This window comes from Mesoplodon densirostris, chromosome 11 (assembly GCF_025265405.1).
Source record: "Mesoplodon densirostris isolate mMesDen1 chromosome 11, mMesDen1 primary haplotype, whole genome shotgun sequence".
Taxonomy (NCBI): domain Eukaryota; kingdom Metazoa; phylum Chordata; class Mammalia; order Artiodactyla; family Ziphiidae; genus Mesoplodon; species Mesoplodon densirostris.
The window spans coordinates 31,755,295-31,775,080 of record NC_082671.1 but is presented as its reverse complement, the minus strand read 5'-3'; the positions used below and the strand labels follow the sequence as shown (position 1 = coordinate 31,775,080).

Here is a 19,786-nt window from a genome sequence, read left to right as displayed (position 1 = left end):
TTAATATGCAATTTTAGCTACATATTCATGAGAGAGAAAATCATCCGTGACATTCAGGAACTAGCCAGACAAAGCTAGCCTTCATTGTTGTTAGAAGATGGCCTGCACAGGCCATGGTTTCCTATTAGACATAAAAATCTCAAAGAACACCAAAATCAGGCAAGATAACCCTGTAACTGTACTAAATTGAAGGAGGGAAAAAAGCAATACCAGTTCATAATTTTGTCTAAGCAAAGACAAAAACAAGGTCACTATGCAAACCACAAAAATATTAGGTTTTATTAATAATAACTATGCCTAATTGTCTAGTATCACTAATATTGGCCAGTCAGCTTTCTAAGGTAATCCAATTACCTGTGCTGAACAAACCCAGACAAAACTTAAGTGGTCACATAATTTCTGCATAAAGGCTACATATGCATATAGTAAGGGAAGTCCACTACTATTTAGTCCTACTTCACAAATTTGGTTCTCAGGTAATTAATCGGATGCCTTACCAAAGGAAAGAGCTTCAAATAGTCTTGGCATATAATACAGTGTGAGTTTTCAAAAAGTAATTACTTCTAGCAGGTTAAAACACATTTGGGTACTATGTCTGAAAGTGAGTTGCTTCCTCTTTTTACACTGTGAGCAATTAACTGAAAAAGTTCAGAATATAATGTAATTATCAATTAGTTACTGTTAACCCAGCAAACAAAAATTAATTAAAACGTGAAATCAGCCACAAGATTCATTTGTTTAAGGTGACAAACCGTTCTGCTTTCTAAGTGAATTGACTTTAAATAGGAGAGGTGCGGGAGCAATTTCCACAATCTTCCACATAATAATTACTTGAGAATTCAATAGCAGGAACTATGTCGAGCTATCTTTACATCTCCAGCGGCTAACAGTGTCCAGCACCTTACAGGTGCTGTTTTTAAGTGATCTTCTCAGTCATAAAATTCCCTTTCTACAGCCTAATATATCCCCCACCCGTAAAAAGTCCATAATATTGTATGCCATGAACTGCTCACAGACAAAAAAGCATTCGAATCTGATGCTTGACATGGTCTACTGGGTCTAAGTTCACTTGCTTTCATTCCTCTATTCTGTTACTGCCTTGGTGGTGGTTTCACTTTTCAGCGTTTGGGTATGTCCTCAAACACAAGACCTTTACAGGTGTTCCAAGCCTCCAGACTCTAAGGAGCATTACAAACGTACAGGGCCCTGCTGACGGTAGTCCTCGCTTGGTCCTCTAGCCCTTGGAGCCGCCCTTTAAACGCTCACGTGAGCGAGGCGACGCCCACGGGTGGCGGCTGCGCAGGCGCGCAGGAGGCGAGCCACGGGACGCTGACAAGCGACGAGGAGCGAGCTGAGCTCAAGGGTCCTCGGCCCTGGCCGCCTGGACCCGGCCTCTAGGGCTGCGCGGGCGGCCGTCGAGAGTGACCGCACTCCGACACTCGGGGCTCGCCGCCGGAAGACGCCAAATTTCGGCCCGCGCCTCGCCTCTCTGCATTGCTGACCCCCAGCGTCGGCGCGTGGGTGGGCGGTGGGGGCGGAGCTCGCCCTCCTGGGCCGCTGATTGGCTGTCTCCGCTTCCCTTTCACCTTCCTTGCTGCGAAGTTCAGGTGTGACGGGACCGCGGCCTGCGAGCCCGCCGCTGTCTGAGAGGTTGCGGTTTGCTCTCCCAGGGAGGCGTTAATCTCGTCCAGGCTTCTGCGGCAGCGCCCCACCAGCCCAGTTTCCGGAAATAGTTTGGGTTTATATTATTTTCTCGGACGGTGGAAGATGTTGGCATTTATGTTCTCTTCTACACGAATGTTTTGCTGGCAACTTAAATGACTATTTTTCTCAAAAATGCGAGATATTTTCTTCCCCAGGTGTTCGTACTGTTATTTTTCATGACAGATCTTGACCACAATACATACAAAAAATACATAGAGATGATAACTAATATAGTTATATTGAGTCTGATCATTTGCATTTCTTTAGCTTTCTGGATTATGTCTATGACTGCAAGCACCTATTATGGTGAGTATGAATGTTCTAAATTGTCTTTCTATAATCTAATCGGTGAAATTTAGAAAGTACCATTGTGAAAGCCAAAACTCATATCCTCTGAATGGTTATAAACTGTTGTGTTTACTTAATTTCCACGGCCTGATTTGCATTTACTAAGATGGAAATATGCAGTGCCTTGAACGTTTTAAAGCTTTTAGTAAATGCTGCTTGTCATAATACTAGTTATACCGGTTCCAAAATGTCTTTTATTTCATGTAATTATTACATCTAGCTTGGTGAAAAGTAAGTGAGGTTGGGCTTCCCTGGTGGCGCAGTGGTTGAGAGTCCGCCTGCTGATGCAGGGGACACGGGTTCGTGCCCCGGCCCGGGAGGATCCCACATGCCGCGGAGCGGCTGGGCCCGGAAGCCATGGCCGCTGAGCCTGCGCGTCCGGAGCCTGTGCTCCGCAACGGGAGAGGCCACAACAGTGAGAGGCCCGCGTAACGCAAAAAAAAAAAAAAAAAAAAAAAAAAAAAATTATTATAAATAGTTGTAAATGGTTCTCTAAACTTGGACAGGACTTATTTGGTCATTCCCCACTAGGATTGTCTCTCTGAAAATATATAATTCTCAACATGAATATTTTACTTTGGTGGCTTTATCTCTAAGTTTCTCTACTTACCACAGTATTTTAATCCAGAATGCAGTTATCAAAGCTTGCAGCCAAGGCTAACCTGTGCAGCCTTCATACAATTTATGCTCTACCTTTCTAATTTTTCAGGTAACTTACAGCCTATTTCTCCTTGGCGTTGGCTGTTTTCTGTTGTTGTTCCTGTTCTGATCGTCTCTAATGGCTTTAAAAAGAAAAGTCTAAATCATACTGGGGCTTTAGGAGGTATGTTTTTCTTTTGAATGTTTAACCATATAATAAGTGCTTGCTTATATAATTTAAACTCATGTTTTCTAAATTCTGAATATATGAGCCTATAAATCACAATGTTGCATATCTTAGACAAGGATAAAGTTATGCATTACTCAACTTTACTATTCTGTCAAAATTTCAGATACTAACATACCCTTTTAGTGTGATGTACAAATTGAACCTTGTAATTGATAACAACTAGATTAGTAGGATAGACTTTTGAGGACCTTGGTTATTCTGCTCCTGAGTTGGATTAAATTTTCTGCTAGCAGAAACATTGGAACATTTTTCCTCAAGGTAAAATAGAGGAGCCATTGAGAAGAATAGCACTTGGAAATTGCTGTTAGTAGCCTCAGGCAGAGTAGTCCCAACTGAGTATTCTTGATTCATTCTTCAGAATTGAGATGGGGACAGGTCATTTATTTATTCTTCTAGCAAATGTTTGTTGAGCAGTTACTGTGTGCCACTCTTCTAGAAACTGGGGATATAGCTGATTTCAGATTTTATGGAACTTTTATTCTTTAGTACAGAGATAATAAACAAATAAAATACATAAAACTTTTAATATAACGATAAAGTTTATCAGAAAAAAATTAAAGATAATAAAGTGTGTATATTGGGGAATGTGGGGCATTCTTTTGTGGATAGGGTCTGGATTAACCTTTCTTCTAAAGAGGTAGTTTTGAACTGGGACCTGAAGAAGTCAGAAATGAGAAGATCTGAGAGAAGCATGTTCCACTGATAGAACAAGTAGAAAGGCCCTGACATGTTCAAGCCTGGCTTGTTCAGGTGTGAGAATAAGGCTCATTTGACTGGAAAATAGGAAGGAAAGGAAAAGTAGAGTAAGATAAAGTTGAAGAAATAGGTAAGGGCCAGATAATACAGGGTTTATCAGGACACAGTAAAGATTTTATCCCAAACTAGAATCCCCCCTGCCTCGAACCAGGGGATTGATGGGATCTGATTTGACTTTGGGATTTTCATATCCTACCAGTGTTATAAGCACCAAGACATGAGGATTCCCCCCGCTCCCCCACCAAATACTTCCTGTTGGCTGAGATCACTACAGGATAAGGATTATTTAGAACTGGCAGGTCTTGAAGTGCCTACCCAGCCTTCAAAATGCTGATGATCATTAGCCCTAATGCACTGTAGAGACGCCCTATCCCCTCTGTGTTCACATACAGCAGATGTTTCATAAAGTTTTATAAACTAGAGCAGGCCATCACAGAGACAATATAGCCTGATAGGTAAAAGAACAAGCACTAGAATCAGGCAGGATGAGTTTGAGTAATAGTTATGGATTTGGAAAAGTCACGTAACCTCTCTGTACCTCAGTTTTCAGAGAAATGGGTTTTTAATATCTAACCTAGAAATTAACACAACATTGTAAAATCAACTATACTTCAATTTTTAAAAATTTCAAAAAATAAATAAATGCTTCCTGTGCAAAAAAAAAAAAAAAATCTAACCTAGAGAAGGACAAATCATGAAAGTAATAAAGCTTAAACTTAATGGCATTTCATTTGCAATGGTACCTTTCAAGGTTCTAGGAAGAGCCCTAACAATGTGCTCTCATGGTCTTCTTGTTTTGTAAATTTTACAGAGGTAAAAGATATTTTTGTGCTTTTTTTTAAAAAAAGAGGGCCCCCAATTTATAAGCTTCAGGACCCACAAAATCTTGATCCACCCCTGATTTCATTCTTAGGATTGCAGTAAGAATTAAGTGAGATAATTACTATAAAGTTTTTAGCTCAGAGCCTAGCACATAGCCAACATGTATAGGGTGCTTGTTATTATTAGGCACAGTTTTTCAGAATCATGCTCATTTTCCTTCTTCATAATTGAGATACACTGTTCAAGTTCTGTTGAGAAATTGAGAAATCTGTTGTTAGCACTTTGAAAGTAATTACTCATTTATAGCAAATAATTTGAGCAATCTCTGCTTGAATATAATAATATAGAGTTACGCTTTGCTAAAAATGTCCTTTCTCAGGTAGCCTTGCCTTGGTTTTCATTGTTCTTGACCTGTGGGAAGAAGCGTCAAGTTCTTCTTGAAGTACTGTCTTCCTTTGGCTTCCATGCTGTATATGATCCTGTTTCTCCTCTTACTTTTCTGATCTCCACTTTTTTTCTTTCCTACTACCATTTCCTTTTCTGCCTCCTAGCCCTTGGGCCTCTACTCCTCTCCTACCTGGCTTGATTTAGAATTAGAACATATAAGGACTTCCCTGGTGTTCCAGTGGTTAAGACTTCGCCTTCCAGTGCAGGGGGAGCGGGTTGAATCCCTGGTCGGGGAGCTAAGATCCCACATGCCTTGTGGCCAAAAAGCCAAAACATAAAACAGAAGCAATATTATAACAAATTCAGTAAAGACTTTAAAAAAAAAAAGAATTAAAAGATATATATTTGAATTGTAGCATTGCCACCTGCTATCTTTGTGAACTTGTCCATGTCACGCAACTCCTCAGAGACTCACTTTCTTCATCTCCTATGAAATAGGTCCTTATGGGCTTATTGGTGAGGCTCAAACAAGATAATGTGTGGAACAACATATCTTTTTTTTTTTTTTTTTTTGCGGTACACGGGCCTCTCACTGTTGTGGCCTCTCCCGTTGCAGAGCACAGGCTCCAGACGCGCAGGCTCAGCGGCCATGGCTCACGGGCCCAGCCGCTCCGCGGCATGTGGGATCTTCCCGGACCGGGGCACGAACCCATGTCCCCTGCATCGGCAGGCGGACTCTCAACCACTGCGCCACCAGGGAAGCCCCAACATATCTTTTTAAACTATGAAGTATTATACAATAAACTCCCCAAAGACACAGAGTGTATCATATGCTTCTGTGTCCTAAGCTTTTTTGAATAGTGCTACACACTCTTATAATAGTGCTTAGGAAATATATGTAGATTGATTTTAAAACCACTACCCTTTTCCTAATCATTGCATTCTGTTGAATTTTGGTATCTTTTTTGTTTGGAGCTTTTTTTTTTCCTTAAGGACAAAAAACTGTAATGTCGATTCAAGGTATATCATAGTACTTGGGAATACTGTCCTGAAGTATGACTGCAAGTCACTTAAACTTTGTGTTATAATTTTCCCACCCATAAAATTAGAAGGAATAATATTATCTATAGCACTGACTTATCATGAGGAGTCATATGCGTAAAATGCTTAGCACAGGACCTGGCACTCATAAAATAATAACATGTATTTTATAAATGTTAGTATTGTTTTCCTTCCACAACTACTATTACAGTCATAGGAATTTTACTAAGGTTTGCCATATCATGTCTTTAGTGTGCTTGGGATTGAGAAGAGTTTCAGAACTTCCTCAGGATCTGGGTGTTTAGAGTCCTCCATGACACAGGAACATACACCTCAGTGTTGAAGGAAGAGGGGAGGGGTTGAGGCAGTGCTTAGGGTGGACACTGAAGTGAAGGGCTCTTGTCTCCTTGAAAGAAAGAATGCTTCTAGAATAAGGAGAGGATCACATGAGGGGTTGTGTGAAAATGTACTTGTAAACTGTAAAGCACTGTGCAGGTGATTTGCTCCAAGAAAATGTTGTCTAGTCTGGTTATTCAGTGTGTTCCTTTGAACATGTCTGTGTGGACAGTTTGTCATCAGTCTCTTGGCTTGACAAGTTTAAATTTAATTTCACTTGTCAAGACGCTTAGGCTTAATGGTTTCCCATTTTTTTTTATTCATTCATTCAACAAATATTTAGTAAGGGTCCCCTATATGCCAGACATTGTTCTGGGCACTGAAGACTTAGTAATGAACAAAATAGATAAAAATCCCACTGTCAGAGGAGACAGATGATAAGTAAGATGGGTTTGAGGCATTTAATCCCCAGAAGGAGATGCTGTAAGTGTAATGGAAGTGCACAGCCAATGAGGTGTTGTCAGGAAGGGCCAGTAGTTGTGCTGTCTGTGTTCTCACAAGGATGGCCTTACCTCTTTGGTTATCATAATTCGGGTCTGGCGTTCAGTCTTTTGAAATAGAAACCTCATTCTGTCAGGTACCCAGAGTTGATTAGAGCCAAGAAAACTGGTTTATGTTGCCATTGTTATAAGAGACTAATATATGAGCCAGAATACTACTTTATTAATCTGATAAAATATAGAACTACTGGGCCAACTGGAATACAAACATCACTGTTCAGACATGTCCAGTTCTTGCAGTCAGAGCACTTGAGAAGTCAGACAGAGTCTGAGAAACAGTCAGTAATCCAAATCCACAGGTCAAACAGTCCTGTCCCTTATATAGTATTTAAGTCTGCCAACCTCTGGTTCTCTTGGCCTTCATATTCTATATTTTGGGCTAACCCGCCTTCTTTTGATTCCCATAGTCTTTCTCTAGGCAAATTACTTATGATATAATTGATTAGGTTTGAGTTTATTCAGTTATAAAACTCCAGTCCTACCTTTCCCTTTCTTGTCTCTCAGATATTATTCCCAGGTCCCCTTGGTTGGAATTTCGGGTAACTCTACTCCCACTATCAAAGACATTTGTAGACAGTGTTGTTTTACTTCCCTAGATGGCATCTGCCAGTTATAGAATTTACCTGTTTTAAGCTCAGAAGGCAGCCATAATTCTTGAGTCTTCACAGTCTTTGGGAGCATCCGATTGTTATGCAAATTAATTCCTTAGCACGGACAATGAAAGATGATAGAGGTGGGTTGAAGAGGTGGAAAAGACACCAAGTGGAGTTAGCAGTTACTAATCTAAAAGTTGTCATAACTGGGAGATGCAAAAAGTTCTAAGATATTTTTTAGACTACATAAAAGAAATCATTCCTTCAAAGCACATTAGCTTCAATTTATTTCCTCATTCCTAACCCGTCATCAACTTGAACACTGATCACTTCATGTGATATTTTGAGGTGTTTGAAGTAAAAAGGATGTAGATGCCTTTTTGTAGCATATCAGTGTAGGTTTTTTTAGGGCCATCTCACTTTGGGTGTGCTTAAGACTGTGGAACAAATTGTTAACAATGACTGTCCATGGAGAAGGGATGGGAGTGGCAGTGGTGAGGAAAAGAGGCACTTTGACTTCTGTATGTTTTGGCTTTCCCCTCCAATACCCATGTAGTAATTTTGTAATATATTTTAAAACAATTGAAAAACCTTAAAGGTTGGGTAACATAATAATATTCATCTTTATTATTATAATAATAACACATAAGTGCAATAATAATGATGTTCTTGTTGAGGTTTTGCCACTGTAACTGCCATTATTGCCAATGATATTAACATTTATTACGGGCCTCTTACATGCTGGGTTTATAATAAGCATATTATAAAAATTATGTCATTTAACTTTTCACATCAAGCCAGTGAGGTAGGAATTATTCTTCTTCTTAATACACCAATGAGAAATTGAGGCTTAAAGTTAGGTAACATCTAGTCATGCAGAAGTAAGTGGAAGAGTCAAGATTTTAACTCGAGACTGTTCAACGCCAGAGCTGAAGCACTTTATTTCACTTTATACAGCGTTATAGTGATTTCTTGCACTCTCAGTAAAAAAAGTACTAAACGTAAGTAAAATGCCAATAACTGAGTATCTCTGGATGGATCAATCAGTCAGGATGGAGCTAACCAATAGAAAATTTCCTATTGCTACAGAAATAGGAAACTGGTCCCTTGTTCTATTATTTAATACTTATTTATTAAATACATGGTAACTTATTTAATAATTATTTAATATCTATTCCGTTACTTAGTAGAACTTTGCTTATTGTGTTATTTAATAAAAATCTTCATATAGCAAAACTCAATCTATTTATCTTAAGAGTTACAGAGAGCAGAAATTGTCAACCATGAACCCCATGGTTGCCACTCTTGGGTGCCACTGATCTGAGTACTCAGTGGCAGACTAGCACATTCTCTCCCTGAAAGAAGGAAGATAAAATTGTCAAAAGTGTGCTTGAAAGTTCAAAATCACATATAGAGAATGCTACCTTTTGTGTAAGGAAGAAGGAAAAATAAGAAAACATGCATATATCTACTTATCTTCATAAAAGAAAACACAGGAATGATAAACTGGAGAACAATGATGTTGAATACATACAAAGAATGGAAAGAGAGCAAAATATAGAGGGAGGGGCAGAAGGGACATGGGAGGAAGTGACATCTCTCTAAATATACCTTTTTATATAAGTGTGACTTTTATTTTTATTTTTTATTTTTTTTTCTTGTGGTACGCGGGCCTCTCACTGTTGTGGCCTCTCCCATTGCGGAGCACAGGCTCCGGATGCGCAGGCTCAGCGGCCATAGCTCACGGGCCCAGCCGCTCCACGGCATGTGGGATCCTCCCGGACCGGGGCACGAACCCGTGTCCCCTGCATCAGCAGGCGGACTCTCAACCACTGCGCCACCAGGGAAGCCCTAAGTGTGACTTTTAAAAGCATGTTTAAGAATATCAGTGAAGTTGGGAAGGGGGGATCTAAAACTGAAAGCAAACTAAAACAGATGAACCCAACTGTATTTAAATGAATACTATAAGCACACTGAAGGGAGAAAAAGAAAAAGAAAAAGAGTAACTTATGGACCCAGTATTTAACTATATTCTTTATTCCTTCAGTCTGGGGTTACAGGAAGGGGAGAATTACAAAGAAATCTTAAACTATTTTTAGTACGTTTGTTTTTGTTGTCGTATGGGTGAAGCAATTCCAAAACAGTTTTTTAGATGTAATGGAGGATTGAGCAGATGAGTGAAATTGTCATTGTTGTTTGAGGCCAGAGTTCTAACTAAGGAAAAAGGCATACAAATATGGAATGGGGAAAAGCAAAAGAGAACCTGTGGAGATAGATTGGAATTGGAGTTACTGGTGTGATCTTGAGATTTCCAAAATATTTATGTGTATGTGTATATACATGTGTACGTGCCCATATATAAGCATGCATATATATGCATGTGTGTATATTTGTATGTGTGTGTATTCACTTGCTTTGTCCACAAAAAGCAAATATACCCCAGTAGCAATGAACACACCATGAGCCTAGATTTTGACCTCTGCTCTCCATTCCCCACTGTAATGAACCAGAGCTCCTCAGAGAAATGTCTGCTTCCAGGGCTGGGGCAAGGTAGGTCTAAGATGAGCCTCGAGCATTTTGTTATGCCCAAAAGAAAAGAAATGCTAAAAAAAAAAAAAAAAAAAAAAAAAAGAGGGAGAGAGGGAGATCATGTCACATGAATGCTGTCTTGAGCTTGTCTATTTTGTCTGATATTAGTTAGTATAGCCACCGCTGCTCTCTTTTGGTCACTTATTTGCATGGATTATCTTTTCCAGTCCTTTTACTTTCAAACTATTTGTGTCTCTGGATTTAAAGTGAATCTCTTGTAGACAGCATATAGTTGGACCACGTATTTTTATCCATTTTGCCAATCTCCATCTTTTGATTGGATCATTTAACCCATTTACATTTAAAATAATTACTAATAAGGAGAGACTTACTTCTGTCATGTTGGAATTTGTTTTCTATATGCCTCTCTCTCCCAGATTTACTCTTGGATGCTCTATTTATTGAATTTTCCTTGTAAAGTAGAAAAAAATCCCAGGCTATGGGGGGAAAATGTAAAAAATAGAAACTTGAAAGACCCTATACTGTTTGGTAATATCTTAGTTGGTAAAAATGTAAATGTATGGGAAATGAGCATTTCCAGTTATAATATGAAAATAACTGAAAAAACATCATTCTTTTTTTCACAGCATTAATGTATGGACTAAGTGTAATTTTGTGTATATATGTGTTTCTTTCAGGGCTCGTGGTTGGATTTATCCTAACTGTTGCAAATTTCAGCTTTTTCACCTCTTTGCTGATGTTTTTTCTTTCTTCCTCAAGACTCACTAAATGGAAGGGAGAAACAAAGAAACGTCTAGATTCAGAATACAAGGAAGGTAGAATGAATTATGTTTAATGTTACTTAAAATAGTAACCTTTATTTCATCTTAACATATCATAAGCTTTTAATCAGAACATGTTTAGACTGTTGAAACATAAATTTTATGAGAATTACTTTAGTAGTAGCCTGATATAGTTTATTATTACTTTACCACAATAGCAAGTAACAGCAGAATTTTAGAAATACTGAAGTCTATCATTCATTATTCTAAAACAATATAGAATGTGGGCAAAGTTACCATCTCACTTTTAGTCATTTTTGAAATTTTAGTCATTTTTCTTTTCTTAAGTTTTGAAATGTAAGTTCCTATAAATGCATGATGTTCCTCCTGAGGAGAAAACATTTTTTTTCCTTTTCATTCCCTTGTTTGTTCCTAGGTGGGCAGAGGAATTGGATTCAGGTATTCTGTAATGGAGCTGTGCCCACAGAGCTGGCCCTGCTATACATGATAGAAAATGGCCCTGGGGAAATCCCAATAGATTTTTCCAAGCAGCACACTGCTTCTTGGATGTGTTTGTCTCTCTTGGCTGCACTGGCCTGCTCTGCTGGAGACACATGGGCTTCAGAAGTTGGCACTGTTCTGAGTAAAAGCCCACCGAGGCTGATAACAACCTGGGAGAAAGTTCCAGTAGGTGAGTCTTTATTTAAATTTCTTCAAAAAACAAAAATGAACAAAAAGCCTCTTGATTTATTGTGTTTCTTATTTAAAAGCCTTTTAAGAATTTCAGTTTGTCTCCTTAATTGGAAAATCACTATAGGATATTAAATCGGTGATAATAAATAATACTTGCAGGAAGTGTTAGTAATTCCTAGATAAACAATATAGAAACATAGAGATAGGCCCACAGGCTTATCAGTGGGAAAGGAAAAGGAAGGAAATGATACAGTGTTTCTTGGGAGCCTGTTATGTGGTTAGTTCTTCAATGTATATCTCATTTCCCCATTATCATTATCAACTACTACTACTACTAGTACTGCTACTAGTACTTTATCATTGTCTCCTCCTCCTTCCTTAAATTTTTCTTCTTTTCCCCTTCATCATCATCGTCATCATCATAACAGTTAACATATTTGAGTACCTACTATGTGCAAAGCAGTGTTCTAACTGCTCTCCATGGATTACTGTTTACTCTTAATAACCATGTGAATTGGTCCTTTTATTGTTTACATCTTACAAATGAGTAAACTAAGGCATAGAGAAGTTAGGTAACTTCACCACAGTAACCAGACTTGGAAATGACAGGACTAAGATTGAAACCGGGCAGTCTAGCTCTATTAAACTATTCCACATCACTGCTTAGAATGTCAGGAGTTACTGAGGAGAAAAGCCTGTTTTCTAAGTAGGATGGTCTTTGGATTGCATCAAAGTGAACCCTTTCTTTAAATTAGTCTTGATTAGATAGGTACCAAAATATTTTGCTTTTTTTGACTTTATGTGTTTGCTGATTGTTAACCAGATGATTTTATCCATGTTCTTCTTTAGGGACCAATGGAGGAGTTACGATGGTGGGCCTTGCCTCCAGTCTCCTTGGTGGGACCTTTGTGGGCATTGCATACTTCCTTACGCAGTTGGTTTTCGTTAATGATTTAGACATTTCTGCTCCTCAGTGGCCAATTATTGCATTTGGGGGTCTGGCTGGATTACTAGGATCAATTGTGGATTCGTATTTAGGAGCTACCATGCAATTTAGTGGTAAGAACATTACCTTATTGTTGTAACTTACTGGTGTATTAAAGAAATGGGAACTCAGCCATGCACTGTGGTGGCTGCTACAAAGAAGATATGTTTTAGACAACACTCATGTTTATGGGCAAAAAATTCAAGGACTGTATTTTGCCTAATTGTATAACAAGTTATTTTAGTTTCTTTTCTGTGGAAAGTGTAGAGCATTACAACAAGGATTTTTAATGTAGAGTTGTTTTTTTCACCCATGCTGTTGACTGTTAAATGCAGTACTCTGATCATGACACTGAATAAATGTGTCCTTAAAAAAAATGGGGTGACTTCCCTGGTGGTCCAGTGGTAAAGAATCTGCCTTACAGTGCAGGGGATGCAGGTTCAATCCCTGGTCAGGGAACTAAGATCCCACATGCCGCGGGGCAACTAAGCCCATGTGCCATAACTACTGAGCTCGCACACGTCAACTCGAGAGCCTGCGTGCAACAAACTACAGAGCCCTAGTGCCCTGGAGCCTGCACGCCACAACCAGAGAAGAGAAAACCCGCACGCCACAACTAGAGAGAAGCCTGCGCACCACAACGAAGAGCCCGCGTGCTGCAACTAAGTCCCTATGCAGCCATAAATAAATAAATAAATAAATCTTTAAAAAAAGAAAGCAATGGGGAAGAAATATGGAAAAGGAAAAAAAAGAGATGTGATAATAAAAACAATTGCCAAGACACAGGTTGTTGGGGGACCCAGAATGAAAGAGCAAAGTCTCCTCTACCATTTTGAATTTCTCATTCTTTTCTGTTAAATTGATTGAAAGAGAATTACTCCTACAGAACAATGAGTAGAAGCTATGCAGGGAAGATAGGATAGTGCAGGAGACGGATGCTTTTGCTTATGGGTCTTTATCTAATCCCACGGATGCAGAATTTTGGAGTCAGATCATTATAATGCCCCTCCTTCCATTTATTTTCCAAGTCCATTTGAGAAATAATTATTCTAATAATCTGACTATACACATATGATGTACTTTTCTACTGTGACATCATGTATGCTATCCTCCCCACTGAGTTTTTAGTCCCACTCAAGATATATGGGAGGGCTTCCCTGGTGGCACGGTGGCTGAGAGTCCGCCTGCCGATGCAGGGGACGTGGGTTTGTGCCCCGGTCTGGGAGGATCCCACATGCCGTGGAGCGGCTGGGCCCATGAGCCATGGCCGCTGGGCCTGCGCGTCTGGAGCCTGTGCTCCGCAACGGGAGAGGCCACAACAGTGAGAGCCCCGCATACCACAAAAAAAAAAAAAAAAAAAGATACATGGGAGAGTCAGTTTTCTCCAGAATTTTTTGTGCTTTGCATCTAAGGCTCTCCTGTCATGTCAGTGTACTGACATGTTCTGTTAGGTGTGTATTTGCTCCACCCTTTAACCAACCACATTTTCTCCTTTGATTCATACAGTGAAGATGCTAGACATCTGGAGAATGGTTCCCTGAATACAGTGCTCCCAGTTCTCTTCATGTCCCAAGATAATCGACTTGTCCTTCCACTCCCCTTTCCACCATCAGAACATTTGTTCTCTCAGGTTCATTAGTCTTATCTAGATGCTGAGGAGGAAGCAAACTGATTTTAATTTATACTAAAGGGTTAGTAACCATATATGCACACACACACGCACACACACACACACACCCATTACACATTTTTTTAAAGAGCCTAGGTTTTATTCTAAACTGGGCTCTAACTGGGAAGTTTCTGATCATATTGAGTGGGTTGGGGGAAAAAAATGTGGGCTGGGGAGCAGATTAGATTCATCTTTGTGTGCCTTCTTTGTGTAAGCACCTTGCTACTCCTGGGTATCCATTGTAGAGGCTCCTATTCTCAGGAGTCTCACAGGTTGGTCTTAGTGGGGAGCCACTGGGAAGGCAAGCCCTGTCTGCCAGTTTCATGCCATCTCTGCTTTTCAGTTTCTCCCTTCTACTTTGGAAAGAACTCCAGCATTGTTGAGAGAGCAGCATTGAGGTGTATTGAAACCCATTTATTCAAAGAGACCTTTTGTAATCATGGGTTCCGTATCACTCACCATATACATTATCCTCTAAAGTCATTTTACGAATGGCTGAGAATCTTTGAAAGATTATCTCCTTTGGAGGAGAAAGCTAATTTTTTTTTCAAGTCATTTGGATTTTCCACCTCACTTGCTTCTTTTTCGTTGCAGGTTTGGATGAAAGCACTGGCATGGTGGTCAGCAGCCCAGCAAATGAGGTGAAGTACATAGCAGGGAAACCTATTCTTGATAACAATGCCGTGAATCTGTTTTCTTCTGTCCTTGTCGCCCTCTTGCTCCCAACAGCAGCTGCTTGGGGTTTTTGGCCCAGACAGTGAATTTTATTTCATTTACAAAAGTTAAAACTTCGGTAAATTCAGCTAAATTTGCAATTCCAAGTTTCATCCCAAGAAGAGTAATTGTAATGACAAAGCAGAAATGCCAGCTTCTCCTCTATTCCATTGCAATGGAACTCCACGTTTTCCTCTCTGAACTCCATTGTAACAACTAATATCCTTTTGGTGAAAGACAAGGCTCATAGAATTTATTCATATTTTTCTTCTGCTGAATGGAACTTGAGCCATGAAACTATAATGTCCCTATATAGTTAACTGAAAGTTCCTGCATGGTAGATATAAATTTTGTTTTGTTTGTTTAAATCAGTAAAGGGACTAAAAGTGATAAAATTTTTAAATGGCTCAGTTGTGGCAGAGAAATGTCACCATGCCAATTATCCAAATGTTGTATCTGTTTTAAGTATTTAAACCGATGTGTGTGGAAGCCTGAACAAGTGTAGCATCCTGGACTTCTCCCATTACTTGCCATTTATTATTGTAAAAAGTGTGGAGTTTAGTTCCTGGTGAGCTGCGAAGTCTACTCCATGTTTGTTCTTCCTTCCTCAGGGTTAGTGATGAAAAAAAGTAAATGTCTTTTTCATGTGACCATTAGAATGCATGAAAAAAATTTATTTTTAGGTAAAGGAAAAGAGATATATCTTATGTCTAAAAAATATGCACCTTACTATATGTTTTAGTTTGTCTCTGAGCAGAAATTATCCTGAATTTAATATTTTTAATGTATTTTCTAGCTTTCTTTGAAATTTGTCTAGGAATCTGATTTACATTGGCATCTTGACCAGTTAAAGAGTCACTGGAAAATTATTGCAATTATTATTTCATTTGCTGTCCTAGAATTCACTGGAAAATGCTATGATTTCCTATTACGTACCTTCTAAGTTGTGCTGTCCTTTACATATAGCCTCAACCAAAGTGAGTTCTACTTTTCAGTTTTGTTCTTCACTTTGATGTATGTAGTAAAGGGGTTTAACATAGTATGGATTATTGTGCTAAAGTATTTTGAAATATTTCTCATGTGATTTCCATACCTTTCTTCCCCTTCCCCTTTTGCATTCATAGAAAAATTGACGAGAGATTGCATGAATAAGCCACTGTCAGAGTGGAGAAAGCTTTATTTTCTTTGTTGGTGACCCTGCTACAGTGATTATCTAGAAATGACTTGGTTCAGGAAGAATTTTTTAAAAAACAGTTGACACACTTAAGCCTTAAGCCAAGAAACTCAGTGGGTCGCAACCCATCTGCTTTGTGTATGTATACATTGGCATCACCTGAGCATCTTTAAAAAAAAATACTTGTGTGCAGGGCTTCCCTGGTGGCGCAGTGGTTGAGAGTCCGCCTGCCGATGCAGGGGACCCGGGTTCGTGCCCCGGTCTGGGAAGATCCCACATGCCGCGGAGCGGCTGGGCCCGTGGGCCATGGCCGCTGGGCTTGCGCATCTGGAGCCTGTGCTCCGCAGCGGGAGAGGCCGCAGCGGTGAGAGGCCCGCATATCGCAAAAAAAAAAAAAAAAAAAATTTGTGTCTGGGCTTCACCCAAAGATTGTGTCTGGTCTGGGGTACAGCCTGGGTACTGGGACTTTTTAAAACTCTGGCTGCCCGTTAGAGTCATGTAGGGAGTTTTTTAAAACACTGTTGTCAAGGCTCCTTTCTAGACCAAGTAAATCAAAATGTCTGAAAGTGAGACCCATGCATGGGTCATTTTTAGAAAGCTCCCTCCCTGGGATAGTCTAATGTTTAAACAGGTTGAGAACTACTAAATAAGAATATCCGTACACAAATGTCAAATCATTGTGTTGTACTCCTGAAACTAATGTTGTATGTCAATAAAAAAAAGATAAAAAAGAAAAGAATATCCTATACCTAAAAGTCTCAAAAGAGTGGGAATTTTCATTTTTATGCAGACAACTATTAGCAGCAGTGCCGTATGCTGTCTTTATGGATGGATAGCTTCTGGTAATTATACAGTCTTACAGCTACATCACTTACCAGATCATTCCTGCGGCAGTTTTTTGTGCAGCCTCTTTACTCCTACAGCTGTTCTAACATGCCTCTTTTCTCTTTTCCTGGAGATTCATCCTCATGACATACTTTGAGGCAAAAATACTCATTGGAGCCATTTGGGGTTTGGTAGAATCACCACATCAGTAACAGTTTGGGGACATACTGCTTCACAATCCTTTGTTTGAAAACCTAGAGCTAGTTGTGTTTTGGAATCAAAATTTTTCAGATTTTAGAAAAATGATAGGGTACTTATAAAATATTTTACTTAAAAATCCCAAAAGAGGGCTTCCCTGGTGGCGCAGTGGTTGAGAATCTGCCTGCTAATTCAGGGGACACGGGTTCGCGCCCTGGTCTGGGAGGATCCCACATGCCACCGAGCAACTAGTCCTGTGAGCCAAAACTACTGAGCCTGCGCGTCGAGCCTGTGCTCCACAACAAGAGAGGCCGCGATAGTGAGAGGCCCGCGCACCGTGATGAAGAGTGGCCCCCGCTTGCCACAACTACAGAAAGTCCTCGCACAGAAATGAAGACCCAACACAGCAAAAATAAATAAAATTAATTAATAAACTCCTACCCCCAACATCTTCTTTAAAAAGAAAACAAAACAAACAAAAATTCCCCAAAGAGTCTAGGATGGCACCCATTATCAAATACACTAATATTTCTGTGGTGAGTATATGAATACCACCAGTAAGTGTGTTAACTAAAGACTATGAGAGCCTCAGATCAGGTCAGATCAGTTTTTGTTGCAGAATTTAGGAAGAAACTTTCTGTTTTCAGAGCATTTTTGGATATGATAACTGTAGATTTTTTTTTAATTAAACACTTTTTAAAAAAACTTATATGTATCTTACTGAAACAGTAAACAGTTTGTGTAAAAAACACTTTTCATGGAAAGAGCTCCATGTAGCTATATAATAAAATAATATGTACTACTGCCTACCTAGGCAGCTTACAGGCATATATACTACTTCTTGCTATACTGTCACACAGGAGAAAAGAGCAAGGTGTATGTGGCTCAGGGCAGCTCCCGAAGGAGATCTTTGAAGACTTGTCAAATGGAGCCAGCAGAACAGTGAACTGCTACAACAGGTCATTCCATTCCTAGCTTTTCTCATTACTTGAGTTATCTATGCCTCAGCCTAGGGGCATATGTCTCTTTCTTATGTCTAGCTGCTTTACATGTAGGATGCTGGCTTCAGAAGTGCCAACCTCATCCCAATTAGGTAGAGGCCTAGTATAGAGAAAAATCATGTGCGGTGACATATTGCAGACTTTGCCACATGCCTGCAATATGAACAGCTGCCTCATGTTTGCACAGTGGGTGACCTGGAGCCCCCATCATCTCATGTTCCTGATGCCATCGCAACGAGAAAAGACTGTACTTAGCTACCAAATCCCAGGTGGCTTGCACTTGGTTTAAACATGAAAACACAATTATGCAGCTTAACTATGGAGTACTGTTGCTATAACTCCAAGTGGAACATTTGGAAACCGACCTGAACATTTTTAAAATATGTAGGTGTTTAATATATGTTTGTTCGTTAAGTTGTTTGACGCTAATCAGTTCTCCCTTTAAGAATCACTGAAAGGGCCTCCCTGGTGGCGCAGGTGGTTGAGAGTCCGCCTGCCGATGCAGGGGATGCGGGTTCGTGCCCCGGTCTGGGAGGATCCCATATGCCGCAGAGCAGCTGAGCCTGCGCGTCCGGAGCCTGTGCTCCGCGAAGGGGGAGGCCACAACAGTGAGAGGCCCGCATACCGCAAAAAAAAAAAAAAAAAAAAAAAAAAAAGAATCACTGAAAGTTGATAATCAGGAACATATTTCTGGAAGAAAATTTAAAAAACAGTTTAGCTACCTGAATTTCAGAGGACTGAGATGACGCCAACATTCTCAATCATGTGATGCAGTTTTAATGGCTTTGGAACTAAGGAGGCAGGAACTGATTGTGGAAGGAGTGAGGTTGAGACCAGGGTAGCAGGGCAAGGCTCCTGAAGTTACTTTCCCTGCCAAGACTAGACATGTTAATTCTTTTTCGTTTATCATAACCACCCCCTTCAAAACTTATTTTATACATGTGGCAACTCTTGCTTTAATGTTTGGATTTTTTTCTCTTTTTTTTAAATGCATAGTTAATACCCAGAATCTATCCTTCTTTTTAAAAAATTACAACATTAGAGGTAAAACTAAAATATGCTTTGCCTCCACTTCTCAGCAAACCTAGCTTTCTCCCACCTTCCCCAAGATAACTACTGCTAGAAATTTGAGATATTTTCCACATAACATTTGTTTTGAGTGTACTTTAACATACATTCTTCTTAATCAGTGAAATGTTGTTATAATTTGTACTATCATTTTGCTGCTTCAAGTCAGGTACTTACACCCAAGAAAAACTTGTTTCGGAAAAAAGATTAGAAGGATATATACCAAAACATTAATGTGTTATCTGTTAAGATTACAGATGATTTTTATTTTTGTTAAATAATTTTAAGTTTATGGTATATGAATTATATCTCAATAAAACTGCTATTAAAATACTTATACAAAAATAATTTTAAATACTTTCCTAAAAAGTCTACAGTCAGGGCTTCCCTGGTGGCGCAGTGGTTGAGAGTCTGCCTGCCGATGCAGCGGACACGGGTTCGTGCCCCGGTCCGGGAGGATCCCACGTGCCGCGGAGCGGCTGGGCCCGTGAGCCATGGCCGCTGAGCCTGCGCGTCCGGAGCCTGTGCTCCGCAACGGGAGAGGCCACAACAGTGAGAGGCCCACATACCGCAAAAAAAAAAAAAAAAAAAGTCTACAGTCAAATATGTTTCTTCTACAAATCAAAAAATGCTCAAAGTAAACAAAATAATCTCTGGGAATAACCCCTCTTCCCCACTACCCTTCCCCATTGTTATTTTAAATAGTATTCCT

General features: G+C 39.7%; 1 protein-coding gene across 1 annotated transcript; it reads left to right on the top strand.

The window, feature by feature from the left end:
- The first annotated feature begins 1,306 nt into the window (after window positions 1-1,306).
- Window positions 1,307-18,639, top strand: TMEM19 (transmembrane protein 19). The gene is made up of 6 exons (XM_060112145.1): window positions 1,307-2,010; window positions 2,762-2,875; window positions 10,664-10,801; window positions 11,184-11,438; window positions 12,290-12,499; window positions 14,689-18,639. Exons 1-6 carry the CDS (start codon window positions 1,818-1,820, stop codon window positions 14,853-14,855), a joined length of 1,077 nt encoding a protein of 358 aa, XP_059968128.1. The 5' UTR covers window positions 1,307-1,817; the 3' UTR covers window positions 14,856-18,639.
- Window positions 18,640-19,786: the final 1,147 nt, after the last annotated feature.

Excerpts from the sequence above, each read along its gene's own strand:
- TMEM19 (XM_060112145.1), top strand. The coding sequence starts at position 1,818 with ATGACTATTTTTCTCAAAAATGCGAGATATTTTCTTCCCCAGGTGTTC. Across the intron at positions 2,011-2,761 it reads GACTGCAAGCACCTATTATG|GTAACTTACAGCCTATTTCT; the intron begins GTGAGTATGAAT and ends CTAATTTTTCAG. Across the intron at positions 11,439-12,289 it reads CTGGGAGAAAGTTCCAGTAG|GGACCAATGGAGGAGTTACG; the intron begins GTGAGTCTTTAT and ends GTTCTTCTTTAG.